Source organism: Erigeron canadensis, chromosome 4 (genome assembly GCF_010389155.1).
Source record: "Erigeron canadensis isolate Cc75 chromosome 4, C_canadensis_v1, whole genome shotgun sequence".
Lineage (NCBI taxonomy): Eukaryota > Viridiplantae > Streptophyta > Magnoliopsida > Asterales > Asteraceae > Erigeron > Erigeron canadensis.
Genome location: NC_057764.1, coordinates 31783250 through 31798747, shown reverse-complemented (window position 1 = coordinate 31798747; position 15498 = coordinate 31783250). Strand labels below are relative to the sequence as shown.

Genomic DNA, 15498 nt, shown 5'->3' with positions numbered 1-15498 from the left:
GGTGGATCTGTTGGAATCTATAGATTAAGATCAAAAGTTTGATGCGTATCTCCACAAGCCGAAAATCCTTTAGGAAGGAGTCTATAATAAGAAGAATGTTAACATCTTATGTCTCATAAAAAGAATGCATTATAACTATTTAGGCCATAAAGTGGTATACATTAATCAGTGTGTTTGATAAAACACAACAAAAAGAATAAAGTATATGGCTAGGTAATTGATTTTAGATGACTGTTTTATCAGAATATGACAATGGATTTGATATTTGATATATAAAGTGCATAAAAAAGCAAAGGAACATAAAGACATCGTTTGCTCTAAATCACAAAGTATTAAGACGACAAATGCTATATATGTGTGGGTTCCTTTTTTGTTATGTGGTAAATGTTTGTTGGGGTCAAACTGGTCGTTTGTTACCAATGTAGTCCACAGACTAATGTTCGTTCGATACAAGGAAGTTGCACTCATACAAAAGCCACAACCGATGAAAACCAAGTATTTCGATTGAAATAAGTGAAAGCGCTACAGCAAAACCTCCTAAATTAAGACACCAAATTAATCGATACCCCCCATGAAAGCTCTTAATTTAAATTATCATTTCATAATAAAATTATCCGTACCCAGCACTGCAGGTTAAGCACCATCTTTTTATTAAAATAGATGTAAAACAGAATGTTTACGGAGATGCTATTGTTAGAGTTAGTTTGGTTGCTTTTGATGAATGCTGTTAGAATGTATGGGAGTATGGTTTGAGTGTCCCAGTTCCATAGATTGAACAAGTTAAGCCCAGAGCTGGCTCTTATGCATTACAATTGTAGATTTCTAAATAGGAGTAATAGCTGACACCCTAAAAGATATAAGAAAATGCAGCATTTGAATATTAATACCCTAATGACCTAATTACATGAACAAAATGAAACCAAAATGTTTTTCGTCATTAAGATGAATACAAATTTTATGATATACATTAGCATTGATATTTGTTATCTACCGCCAAATAGCACACAAAACTATGCAACCCTTATACTAAATTAGCAAAGAATTGACAACGAGAATGCTATATTACATTGGTTTCCAATTAGATATCTGCAAACACATCTCCTTGATATCATTTGTAGCATCTAATTCATCAAATGGACACTGATGAGGCAAAGATCCCAAAGAAGAATAAAACTGACGGAAAGTAATGACTTGCTCCGTTAACTTGTGCATTCTATTGCCCCGTCATTCCGTTCCTTTTAACATTCAATTTAATCCAACCAAACATACCCTATGAGTGTCTACCTATTCTTGTAACTATATACTTCCCTTTTTCTAGATCGTATATTGTCTTTACATTGGGTTTCCTCCATTTCGATACATAATATACTGTAAAAACCAAAAATATCACGAAGACTAACCCACTTAACATCGAAGAGTCTATGGTGAGTGCAGATTTTGTTGGGTACAATTGTCCAACATCTAATTCACGCATGATCTGAAATATGAAGGCTCCTAATGCCCAATCGAGCGGAATATCATTCACGTGACTAGCATATCCAATCCTGCTCAAAGTAGCACCCAAACAAAACTGTTTAGCAGATTGACTCGTCAAGTATCTTAATAAAAAAATTTTAATTTTGAAACAGAAAGTGTTATGTATTAACCCAATATGACCAGCATGGTTCACCTATTCTGCCATCTCTACCGTTATTGTAAAAGGAAGGTTTCAATTATATCTTTGTATGCAAGGATAATGGAAAAAGCACCTTTGATCATCGAGAGCAATTCCAAGGCTATCATGAAGTAAAGCGACAATATATGCTGAAGAAAAGCAGAAACGATGTAGATCTTCATCATTAAGTGTTGGATATTTCTTCTTTAATTTTGACCAATCCTCTTCACAAAAGTGTTTTCCAGCCACCATGAGCTCAGAAAGAAACGTATTTGGTGACAACCCAAAGAACTGAAAGAAAAAAATATGGCGAAATACATGAAAGCACAAAGATCAGTAAATCCGAAAGTTCTGTTATCAATTAGATACAAGGGTCGATTCATTTTTGCCATTTTAAATTAGCAGAGACAAATGTGACTCCCAACATCGCTTCGAAATTGACCCCAGAGTCTGGAGAATAAAAGTAGTTACAAGTAGTAAAATTACTTGTTCCATATTTTCAACCCTTTTTCTTATGCATTGACAGATCTAGATTACGGTTTTATCTGAAATGGGTCCATTTGTGAAATATATTACAAGTTGAAAATTGCCCAAAGCCTAATTTCGGTGCATACAACCTCCTAAATCAAAATTTTCAAAGATTTGGTTTATTACAGTAGTGATATTAATTTAGTAATAAGAAAAGACACCTTAATTTTAATAATGCAACAAAAGGAACAACAAAGTGTTTGTGGGTCATCCCACTAACCTAGCCAACCTGGCCCGTTCTAAAATATTCCATTTTAACCTGACCTGCCCATCTTCCCACCTATACTAATGTAAATGAAAAGTAGTAACCTTAGATGTATGAAAGAAGTTCTCAGTCGCCAAGAACTTTCCTTGAAGTTTGGGTATAAACGTCGAGCCAATATAGCATTGGTCATAGGCACAGTCCTCTGTTTTATAATAAGAGCAAATGAGTGAAAGTGAGATAAGAAAGCAACGAAAATGTTTATGTCATTCACAGAAAAATCTAGTACCTTTGCCCTTCTGCAATAATGTTAAAGAGGCAGATCTGCATTCAGAGAAGTTGCCACTGGCAAGTAGAATAGATGATTGCCCTTTAGTCTGGGCTAAAGAACTCGGGGTGAGATTCCTTAACATCAGATTGTGTTTGTATCCTTTTGGCGAACATGGATCAACTGGTTCTTTGATCCCAACAGATTCTGTAGTGACAAAAAGTGAAATTCGTTAGATGTGTCAAAAAAGAGCAAGCTGACACACAAAACTAAATGCTGCACGATGGGAAAGTTGACAACCATCAAAGCAGGTTTGGGTGAAACAAATTATTATGAGCACTGTCAAAACAGAACGGGACAGGTTGACCTGCAAACACTTTCTTTGCCTACTCTACAAAGAGTTTAAATTAACTAATGCTTTGATTATGATTAATAATAAACATCACTACAATAATAGACTAAAGTATCAAATAAAATAACTTAAGTGGTTGTGTGCAATAAAAATAGAGTTCAGGCGTTAGATCCATTTCACTCATTCCCCTTGTAAGTAAACTTTGTGATTTCACCCATTTGATATGATTGAGATAAAACAAGCCCAAATCAACTCATCTACAAGACTACAAGTAAATGGGTTGAAATCTTTTTGAACATGAATGTAGACTACCTAGTACCTACCCATATTTGGCCCTTTTGCGAGGCTTGACCCACGAACCAAGTCAAATGCAACATTCTGCAAAAAGGCAAATTTAAATTAACCATATAGTCAGCTTAAGTTCATGGATCATGCAGTGGTAAAATATATTATATTTAAAATTGCTCTAGCTATGGGTGGTAATGTAGTATCAACGACATATAGCCAACAGAAGTATTATTGACCAGGAAAATGAAATATATATGCTGATAGTTAAAGGGCTTGTGATGCGTTGTTTACAATCATGAAAATTAACCTACTGTGTGTATTTAATTACTGTTGATGTAATCCAAATTATAAAGTACAAACAAAGAAAAAGATATCTACCTGACCAAACTCGAGCAAGCTGTGGCTGTAGAGACTATAGTTGACATTTCCGAGTTTAACTGTCTGTGAAAATTCAGGGGGCATTGGCTCACTTGTGAAAAAGGTTACCTGAAAAAAGTTAAGTGGCAATGAATCTTAGCAACAGCTACATACTTAATACATTTCAACTATAACAGTCACTGCATGGTCCATTTGAATGGTTTTTATCCTATTTCGTTTAAGAAAGCATAACTGCTCAAAAATACCAAATATTCCTTTAAATGCATAACTGAATAACATGTTCATCCTTGATAAAATATAGCATCTAAATGTAACCTTTTTGTTCGTGAACAATAATAACAATATAGATAGCCTATCGTTACAAGATAGATTAAAAAAAGAATCAAAACCTGTGCAGAAGCGCCACCAAGTTCAATTATCCCTGTTGTTTCCTGAGAATCACCTCCTAGAGTTCCAAGAGCATAATTAGCCACAACCCATGCATATACCCCTTCATCAGACCCTGAAACAACAAATTTGCATTAGATTGGTTTACGCATTACTAACTACCAACATTTACAACTCTTATTTTCTTTCTTAATACTATATCCTTTATAGGCTATCCAATCTGGCTCCAGGCATAATTGCTTTATTTTGGTACTCTACACCATCAAAATCGTACTTCATGTAATGAGTGTTAGTGTGGCTTAGTCTGACTGTTGGAGATTGAAATGCTATTCGAAATTCTAGTATCGCAGTGAACTAGAAATATTAATAATCATTAGGTTTAAACATACAATTTCATCTGGTGAGTTTCTATGATCACATCCATAACAAAGCAACACAGTAAGGGATACATGTGGACCTTGGTGTAAACTACTTATAGTCGCTTGACTTGTTGCCAGGTGTTCTCGCACAAACTATCCCCATAATGCCTACCCTTGACTACATTAATATACTTTGCATAGGCTCTATTGGTCCATCAAATAAGACAGTCTATACAGAGAACTGATCATCTCTCCTGACGAAGACAGTCTATCCAGCTAAAATGACCACCATGGCACTACGAACTTACTTAGGTGTGCCCCTCTTTTTCTTTAATAAGTGTGTAACTACATCAAATCATAGACAGCAGAATAAAATTAATTGTTCATATAAGTCTTTATTACCACATCTGAATCCAAGAAAAATCATTCAACACCTTGCTATTAAGGTCCCTCCCATGCATGGATTCTCACTTATCAGTCTAAATTGTCTTCTAATACTGTAATACATTCATTCATGTATGCTTGGACGCATATGCAATAATAATATTCATAACAAACTAACAAGTTCATCTATTTAACCAAGATGATTTTATCCCCAATTCTAGTTACCTTAACAACATCAATTTCTAAAGTTTAACATATCATAATTTCTGTTACATTTTTTCAAATATTCCTGACATGACATGACCAAAAAGTTTATAGTTTATAATTCCATGGCTCCTCCACATACCCACATAGGGTATGTTTGGCAAAACTAACTGGAGCTGGTAGCTTGTAGCTGGAGGTTTTGTTTAAAGCCTGTAGTTAAACTTTATGTTTGTATTAATGTGTTTGGCAAAGTAGTTGGAGCCGGAACTTATACGTGTAAAATGAAATGAAACCACAAACAACAAAACCCAAAATGTGAAATACTATTACGTGTATTTAAGTAATTTATTATGGTTGGAACCTTATGGTTTCAAAAAGCTACCATAAGCTTACCATAAGCTCTCCCCCATACATACCCTTAGTTTCTTGAACACCTGCAATCTTCGGTGTCTTCTACAAGACATCAACAAACTCATAATTTTCTTATCAAGTATCCTGACGATGCAATATAAATCAGTTCAAACAGACACCAAATGTACCTCACCTATGTTCACTTGTTTCTCCTAAATCACTAACAGTTCACATCCAACAAAAATAAAATAAAATCCGTAAAGTTAAAAAACCAAAGTCACATTAACATCATAAACATACAATAATGAACAAGTACTAGCTCAAAGCAAACAGATTTCTTCATACCTGAAATAACCTCAGCCCAATCATCACGAAACCCGAATCCTGAACTCCTCAAAACCTTCCTACAAGCCTCCAAAATCCTCTCCTGCACACCCAAATCCAACAACCTCAACCCTGCAGTTGCCATCAACCTAACTTCAGTCTCTCTCCATTTCTTTTTCGGTACTCTCTTCCTCGCAAACTCCAACATTTCCAAAACCGACTTACCTGCCCCATCCGGATCGTCTACAAACGCAGACAACCCCGGGCTAACCCTCATTGACCCTAACCCATTCTTCCCACTACTAAAATCGAAAACCGGAACTGAACTCCCATCACCACTACTACTGTTATCAATAACATACTCAAACACATGGACCCTACTCCCTGTACTCCCTCCATCTATCACAATTCGATATCGTTTTTCGATCAAATCAACATCAATATAAAAGAAATATAAATAACATAATAAAATGAACAAACAAGCAAACCCAATAACAATAATACTAGGTTTAAAGATACTATTTTGTTGTTGTTTTCTTGAAAAAAGATTTGTGGGTCTTAAAGATTGGTTATGGCGGAACTTAAGCTTTACTGAATTATCCATATTTTTGATGTCAGGTGATGATGATGGTGGTGGTGGTGGAGGGTTTGCTGCAGCACGTCTACGAGCATTAGATCTTCGCATTCAAATAAAGTTTTGATCTTGATTCATATGTGACATATAGAGATAGATATATATATATAGATATAGATATGTGTAGATGTAAGTAAGTGAGGAGATGAGAGAGAGGGAGATGGTGAATGGGGTTCTCTCGCTCGATCTCCTGAATTTGATCGGAGAAGAAACAGATGGTGAATACTTTTAGTTTTTTTAGGTAGATTGATTTGAAAAAGGGTGGTTTTCTAGGTAATTTCACCTCATACAGTCATGCCCCTTTTCACCATTGCCCATATTTTTACTATAATGGAACCCGTATAATATGGCGGTAGTGGCTGCAAGTGTCGGTCATTAGTGGTAATAAGGGCGATTATGGATGGTGATAACGGTGTCGAATGATGTAAGTTTATATAAATGTAACGAGAATTGTGTATTTGTGATCTTGAACGACCCCGATCTCACCTTAACATCCACACATCGATGTTGAGCTTACGAAATCATGAAAACGCCTTTGTAATAGAAGGAAACATGACTACGACATCAAAGGCCGACGACGTGTCCACATTAGCATATTTATGTGTGTGTATACATGTATGTATGTGTTTATCCATATGTATATATACATGTGTGTATGGGTTGTGGTGTCTCTACATGATTACATAATATTCTTTGTTTTGTTTTTTATTTACCTGGCATGGGACAGTGTCGACAATGTGCCAACTAGCACACATTATGACGTCGTTCGAAGTTCTTTTGTTTACATGGCATGGGACAATGTCAGCGATGTGTCGGCTAGCACACATTATTGTATGAGTGTGAGTACATATATTTATTTATTATTTATTATGAGTATTTATTATTATTGTATGAGTGTTAATACATATATTTATTATAGGAAAAGATAGTGTTACGAGTTACGTGTCATTATACGTAACCTAAAACTGAATAAAAGATGCAACATGTTGTGTGTCTAAGGTGACGATTATGGTTTTCCTTCATTATATGATCATACTTGAAATGCTCTATGGAGGGCTTTTTGTGTTTTGGTCTGATTAGCTGATAAGAATGTCAAAGAATTATATATAAAAACATAAATGGTGATTGATAATGGTATAGTAGTTAATAAATTTGTGTGAGTACAGTCATCAAGGTTGAGCTCTTTTATGCCATATACATGTTATATAAACATGTTGTGTATTACTGTATATAATATGAGGTTTTATATAACTTTATTCGCACTAAAACTCTCGGAATCGGAGAGAACCCGGATAGGGTTTTCATATAAAAAATTTATAGTTTTTGAAATTATAGGGAATAAAATTCAAACTTAAAATATAATTGTTTAGAAACTTTAACATAATACTTCAAAATTCAAACTTTATTAATTGGAAACATAAACTTAAATCAATTTTAAAAACAAAGGAAAAAAAATTTTTTGACCAAAGTTGACTTGAGTTTTGATCCGATTCGGTCGATTCTTGACCGATCTGGCCGATTTTTGACCGATCCAGGGTGAGTTTGATCGAGTTTTACAAGCGACTAAGTCGTTGACCGAGTTTTCACCCGATTCTAGCCAACTCGACTAGTTTAACTCCCGATTTCCGATTCCGAGTTTTCGGCCGAATCGGCCAAATTTTACAACCCTGCAAAAAAGTCATGAAGATGGAGAAAATCATAAGATATAAAAACATTATATATACTCCTTTCACTATTGATACAATTTAGGTCATCATGTGGGTGCCAAGATTATCGTCCCACCTCTTTCGTTGCCCATCAAACTTATAACGGCGAGGATGACAAAGCCTTTTTTACGCAATGCATAAGGAGCATCTTGGTGACCGATTTTGACCATTTTTTTTCCACAAGCAAGATTCCAAACCTAAAGAGATTCTGAATCCAATACCTCTTGTGAGGAAACATGACATCTAACCACTAGGTCATCTTAGTGGCGGTTCGTGCTTATCTACTTGACTACTTACTAAATGTTTAAACCAAAGATGCCTATTTGGACCTAAATGCAGCCTTAATGGCATCTAGACAAGAATATATCTCTATTCTATTATGGTACCAAAACAGCTTAATGATATACACACTAAGGAAAAAAGAAGACTTTTTGCATTACTATCAATCAAAGTTGTTGAATGTGACAAGCATGATTATCTCTTATCTGGCAGGCGTGTTTTCTATTAATATACTAACTAAAATACTACAAATGTTAGTAGCTGTTAGTACACATAAAATACTGACAAACACATAGCCCCATGAACATGGTAAATATTCCATCAAAAATGCCTGAAATAACATGACATTCACACAAGGATTAGTCCTGAAATCCAACATTGTAGCTTGGACCTACTAAGTACTAACATTTATCTACATACAACAAGATGAGTGTTGGTTCGTTCAATATAAATTCCACACGAACTTGAGTATCGGAGCTCAGGAATGGAACCTTATAATTTTTTACCAGCAAGGGCCCAAACATGAGATCACGTGTCAAAAAAGCGGATAATTTCAGAAGTCTACTGTCGCAAAATTGATGTATGTCAAGAATGTCTAGGCGGGTTGTCATGCATATGATTTGTTCGCAAACTAGGTTCATCCTGGAACAGGCAAAATAAAATTTAAATTGTAGATACTTCTTATACTGTTATTCTAAAGTGTACATTAGTGTTTAAAGTCAGAAGCAAATGTAAAATGGCCAAGTAATTAATGCACTGTAGTTATATATCTACATACATACTAACCTGCATACTGTAACCAAAACTTGGTGGCCTAAAATCCAAATGCCCCTGCATACCAACAAACGAAATTAATACATTATATAAGAAGATAGAACCAGTGGCAGTTTCATCATATGAAAAAGGGTCAATTCAGGTTTAATGCTTTTAGATTACAGGTCAAGCGGGTCAAATAGATTGGAAGTCAGCTGAAATATAGAGTTTTCATTATCATACTTATCCATTTATACTTCATAAAAAAAAGAAGTTGGAAGCATAAAGCATTGGTGGGTCAATTCAACCCTACCCACTGTGACTTGTAGTTAAAAACCACCCGTTTGACCAGTTACAAAATTCTCCAGTTTGCTACCTCTAGAAAACACTTGAACAAACTTAAATCTCAAAATTAAAAGGTTAACTTGTATTAAGTGTATTTTTTGAAGTGGTTAACAATACATACCAGACCATGTATATTTGGTTGAGCCTCATAAAACCCATCATGTGTTGGTGCCAATGAATTCAATTGACCCTATACCAACAAACAAGCAGAAACCATAAGTACTCAAATGAGTATGTTTGAAAAAACGACTATTAAGCTGAGTTTACATACCAGTCCATGCATACTCTGTGGGTTAACATAATAACCATCATGAGGCGGTTCCATCAAGTTTAACTGCAGCTACAATTTAAACAAAATAAGCTTTTCAAGTAAACGGAACAGGCAAAAGGATCATAATTAGGAGTGGGCCAGGTGGCAATTGGCAAACGTGTCTTGTTCAGGTAGAAAGGTTGGAATCACCCAACCCAAATCCAACTCATACGCTAATCCTATTAGAAACCTCACCCCAATCTAGGACATGCTTAAATCTAGTTAATTCATCCACAGCCAGTGCAACCTGTTCATTTAAATGGAACACATCTTGGCAGTTGGCATGTAAAAATTGGTCCGTGGGTCAAAAATGGGTCTGCAATGGTTTCTGTTTGAAGCCTAGAAGGTGCCTGAAATGGTTTTTCTTTTTTCAATTGCTAGGATTATCTAAAATTAGAAATAAAGCCATGAGTGAAAAAAAAATGAAAACAAATATAAGAGATGCACCGAAGAACGGGCGCCGCATATTGTAACCTAAACGGTTAGACCGTTTAATTCACATTTTTTTTGTTCCTATTGAAGCCTTGTATCAAACAAGTTGGTAGGTCAACCATACATCACTAGCCCAAACCGAACACGACTCATTTAATAAACCGATTAGAATTTGTCAATCCCTTTACGACCCAAAGCCGTTTAGTGCCAACCTAAACCCACTAATTTCATGTCAGGTTTGTTTGAGTAACACGTCATGTCAAGAATTTCCACCCCTAAATCATAGTCCTCCATTAGAATAATACATTATGTCCCTACTCCCGACAGTTGGCACATTTTTCTCCCCACCAACAGCCGATAGAAATAAAGAAACAAAGATTATAAAGCATCATACCAGTCCTTGCACATTTTGATGGGCCCCATAATAGCCATGAAGAGTTATTCCATCCGAGCTCATATTTTCCTATCACCACCAAATCCAGATAATTTGGTTAATCAGGGCATGCAGCCTATAATTTTTAAATAATCCCTCAGTTCAACAACATAAGAACATGTTTTATTCTTTTTCTCTTTTGTATCAAAATAAAGCAGCTATTAAACTTTTGGGAACATAAAGTGTGATTGGTATAATTAGCATATACAAAGCCTGATCTTAATTTACGTAGAAGGTCAAATGGGCAGGTTGGCATTTTTGGGTGAGGACCCATAATAGTAAATACCCTTTTCTAACAATGAAGTATGAAGTGACATAGGAATTCGAATATATTTATTTAGCAATGCATCCAAAAAACATATAAGATTCCTAGAAAACTAACCATTTGCTGCAAGTCGTCTCGAGCCTCAAGCATTACCGGCTCATGTTCTAATTGTACCTACATAATTTAGGCAGCCATAGCAAGTTATTGGATAAATAGATCATAGAGAACATACATATAATAACAACACAACTTCCGCCACTAACCTTCCTTTTCTTGCTTACACTCTTTCTTTTACTTGTTTTTGCAGAGATGCCTCCTATATCCTCTTCTATATCACGGATTGAAACAGCATTGTTGCTAGATTCTTTATTATTCACATTCACACACGTTTTTAAAGCCTCAACAAGTGCACGAAATGCAATATCGTAACTCTCCTCGGATAAAGATCCTTCTTCACCCAATTGAATGGCATGTTTGCACAAATCGTTGTATCTTTCTACCCTATTTTGTGTCCGTTCATTTCCTTCACCCATTGACTGACTACTCTTTGCATCTTTTGTCCATCTTTTTAAAATATAACGATCCGGAATGCTTGAGAGTCCACATAGTTGGAAAACAATCAATACATGCCTACAAAGAAAACCTTTGTACTCAAACGAAAGACACGAACACCAAAAGTCAGATTTTATCTTATTCCATGTAACCATAAAACTTTCTGTTTTTTCACGATCATCGACTTTATATATAGTGATCGATTCATCTTCTTGTTCTGTCTTAGGGTGACACCCAGCAACTCCCAAAACCTCAACTTGAAACTTTTTGAAAATTGCATGAGTATAAATCGATGACATTTGCTTTTCGCATGGTGCGGGTGATTTTAAAGCTGGTTGTTTGTGGCACGTGTCAAAATCTGCAATCGCCTCCTCTTGGTATCGGTTTTGAAGAATCATCTCGTATTGTCTAACAAGCTCTTTTAGTGTAACTTTCTTGTGAATATATTTATCAAAAAACGAATTTACACTATCGGCCCGTTGACTTGTTGACATGCCTGCCAAAAATGTATCCTTCATATAAGTTGGAACCCATTTTTTTCTATCTTCATATAAAGAATGAAACCATTCATTCTCTTGAAGCTCGAATCGACCAACCAGCTTCCACCACCTCATATCAAACTGTTCATCTGTTAACGACTTGAAAATACACTTGTTAAACTTACTGGCGAATTTGTCATGTCGTCTGATTACATGACCAAGATTTTCAGGGATTTTTTCTAGGACACTCCAAAGAGAAAAACAATGTCGGGATGTTGGGAGTATTTCAGCTGTGGCCATCTCCAATGCTTTTCCTTGGTCGGTAAGTATGACTTTGGGAGCTTTTTCAATTCCGCCCATTGCTCTAAGCCACGTTTTCATTAACCAAACACATGTTGACATTGACTCATCTGCAACCAAACCACATCCAAGCAATATAGCTTGAAAATGATGATTTACCCCAATAAACAGGGCAAATGGCATTTTATCATTGCTTCTGATATAACTAATATCAAAAGAAACAACATCTTTAAAGCTCATATAGTCTTTTCTACTCTTGGCATCAACCCATAACATATTTCTTAGACGTTGATCTTCATTTAAATCAATTGCATAGAAGAAATTAGGGTTCTCTTTCTTGCTTTTCATGAAATGCTGCAGCATAACTTGCCCATCACCTTCTTCAAGAGCTAAATACCGACCCCGTTCAAACTGGTAATTTAAGTCATCCCTTGATAAGTCAACATTAATATTCCCGCACGACTGTCTCGACATTTGAACATACATTTTCTTTGTCCGTTCACTTATTGCTTGGATAACATCAATATTGTTTTTCTCAGCTAACTTTACATTCTTATGGATTCTAAAATGATAAGCCAGGGCTGGTAAGAGCTCATGATTATGTTCCCTAATAAATTCATGAATGTACCATCTTCCATCTTTTCTTCGTTTAACATGCATACTTGCTTTGCAGTCGGTTTTCTTTACAATCGGACGCCTACTAGTGCCGCCGTCTGATTCTGGTGGAATCCCATATCTAGAACATGCGAATTTAGCATCAATGAATTCTTTTGACTTTTTTGATCGACGACTGTTTTTTATTGATGTGGTGAAGCCCATTGACTTTGCATACTCTTGATAATAAGAATAGGCAGCCTCATGAGATTCAAAATCCATGTTATCATGCATTTCAAAATCTCTATCCCCCTCAATATTAGCACCATTATCTCGTCCGGTGGAGGTAACTATTTGACTATCATATTCCCTTTCTTCATCAACAACACCGGTTACCTGTCCACTCATAGCTTCACCTACTTACCGGGTGGCATGTGATTTAAGTACCTAATTAAATCACAATTTGAAAATGATATTAAAATATAACAAAATACTTAAAGAAACTTGTATACCACACTGGATTATATATCTGAATGTTCTATGAATAAACAAGCCACACTATAAGTTCATGATATTCGATAGAAGGGCCAAACAATTTTATATGTATCAAACTTCACACAAGGTCACAAGGATCTATTATATGTATCCATCTTAAAACCTCTATTGCATGTAACTAACTTTCAATACTATTCTACATATCCAAATAACTGGTTCATATATGACCCCTATGTCAGGTAACCAATATCCTTTTACTGACGTGACAACTATATGAGTTGCATATCATCTGCCATGTCACAAAGCTGACGCGAAATCACTAGTTTAAGAGTAATAAGATGTCAGATACATACAATAACAATACTTGAACGTTTGATACATACAAATATAAATAAAAGTTTCAGGCATGGATACATACAGCAGTAAAAAAGGTGAGGTATCCCTGTTCAGACTACCCGGGAAAGTCAAGTACGCGGTCTAACCGGTATTCCTGTGGCCATTTCTGTCTCGATACATACAACAGAATTTCGTGTAGATTTTAATACATTTAAATGATGCAAAAGTTACTAAATTTCTTCAACAGAATCCATATTGGGTTTTGCAATTTAACATCACAAATAAGTCTTTATGCTGCAAGTTTTAATCTTTATGATGCAAGTTTTTAACTTTATCATAAATAACAAAAACCCATAAATATATTAACAACCAGTAAATTAAACAAGATATATAAGCATATAATTACAAGTTTTTACCCTTTTATGGCACCAGAAAGACTATGAAGCAACAACCCGACCCGTTTAAGGAGCAAATGGATCCACAGTGGTCGAGAGGCCTAACAAACGACAGTGTTCAAAGAGAGTTGGTTTTTAGTGATTGTATAATTGAAGTAGACATCAATTAATTAATGCTGGGTTTGGTTTTGGAGATCAGGAAGATGTTGGTTGATTAAATTGAATTTTGGGTTATTAATTAGCAAGAGACAGAAGATTAGGGGTACAATATTAAACATAATTTTGTATTGTCTACTCTAGAGATGTGATCCGTACAGAAACCATACCGAACCAGTATCGTATCAACTAGTACCAAAACTGAAAAACACTCAAAGTGAGAACCAAATATTGTACTTAATAATTATTATTATTATATAGATACGATATCGTTTCGGTAACGATACAATATTTTGGTTATGTACTGATTGAGTATCGAATTTTCACGAGGAGAGATAAGTAACTGGATACATAAAATATATATGTATGCATTTGTGTTGTGGTAGACTAGTAGTATATCATAAATAAATATAAAGAAACGGTTTATAAGGTCTCTCCCTGTCCTGATGTCACTATTTTCTCATTTTTATTGTCATGTCCGTTTTCTCTATCTAAGACACATCAAAAACTATCTTCTCCTACTCTTATCCTTACCTTATCCCTAATTAAATATATATAAAACCAATGCACGTAAACCAAAAAGTCCTCATACAAAAAAAAAGAAAAGATGGTGACTAGCTTAGACGAGATGGTGCCTATGGCATCTAAGATGAGCATGATGAGCATAAAGATGACCAACACAGGGAATGGTACAAGGAAGAGCAGAGTAAAAAGAGAAAATGAAAAGGTGGATCATAGTACTAACAATAAAAAAATATATGTTCATGTTAGTAACAATTAAGGAGAAGAAAGTGATTATGATATTATTAAATAACATATATGTTATCGAAAATCGACATTTATTTTCGATTTCTTGGTACTTAACCGGTACCAAACCGAACCAAACTCGTCCAAATCAAAAACCGATATCGAAACCAAATTCCCATCGGTACCGATTTTTGGTATCGGTTTCTCGGGACTTTTGCTCATGCCTAGTCCACTTCCTTATTTCTCATTATGAAAAAATGTTAAATGACTCGATACACCATTAAATACCACCATTATCACCCGTTGTCACTACCAGACCAACACCATCATCATCATATTACGTGAGTGTTGTCTTAGCTGATAAAAAAAACAAACAATAAAAAAACTAAACACTCAATGAAATGTCCCGAACAAGATGATACATGTTGTTAATGATGAATCCTTATTATCATCATAAATAATTTTTTGTGATGTGACTTTTAATGGTTACAAATTATTTTCAAAAATAATTCATATAATATATCACCATTTACTATTAGTTAAATTCTATTTCTCAATTTTCATCGAGGTTAATAAAACAATGAAAATTTCTAACCATCTAAATGCAC

General features: G+C 35.1%; 2 protein-coding genes across 3 annotated transcripts; both read right to left on the bottom strand.

The window, feature by feature from the left end:
• Positions 1-927: 927 nt before the first annotated feature.
• LOC122595158 (probable apyrase 6) lies at positions 928-6538 on the bottom strand. Its single transcript, XM_043767480.1, has 8 exons — positions 5701-6538; positions 4060-4172; positions 3671-3778; positions 3328-3382; positions 2674-2859; positions 2492-2589; positions 1749-1945; positions 928-1544 (listed from the first exon to the last, which is right to left on the bottom strand). Exons 1-8 carry the CDS (start codon positions 6362-6364, stop codon positions 1271-1273), a joined length of 1695 nt encoding a protein of 564 aa, XP_043623415.1. The 5' UTR covers positions 6365-6538; the 3' UTR covers positions 928-1270.
• Positions 6539-8612: 2074 nt separating this feature from the next.
• LOC122595157 (protein FAR-RED IMPAIRED RESPONSE 1) lies at positions 8613-14273 on the bottom strand. 2 transcript variants are annotated; one of them, XM_043767479.1, is made up of 8 exons: positions 14009-14273; positions 11100-13208; positions 10954-11010; positions 10533-10601; positions 9668-9730; positions 9518-9586; positions 9085-9129; positions 8613-8940 (listed from the first exon to the last, which is right to left on the bottom strand). In XM_043767479.1, the coding sequence occupies exons 2-8, from the start codon at positions 13167-13169 to the stop codon at positions 8884-8886; spliced, it is 2430 nt and encodes an 809-aa protein (XP_043623414.1). In that variant the 5' UTR covers positions 13170-13208; positions 14009-14273; the 3' UTR covers positions 8613-8883. The 2 variants fall into 2 exon arrangements, with proteins under 2 accessions (XP_043623414.1, XP_043623413.1); XM_043767478.1 differs by having other exon boundaries at positions 9668-9736; positions 14009-14272.
• Positions 14274-15498: the final 1225 nt, after the last annotated feature.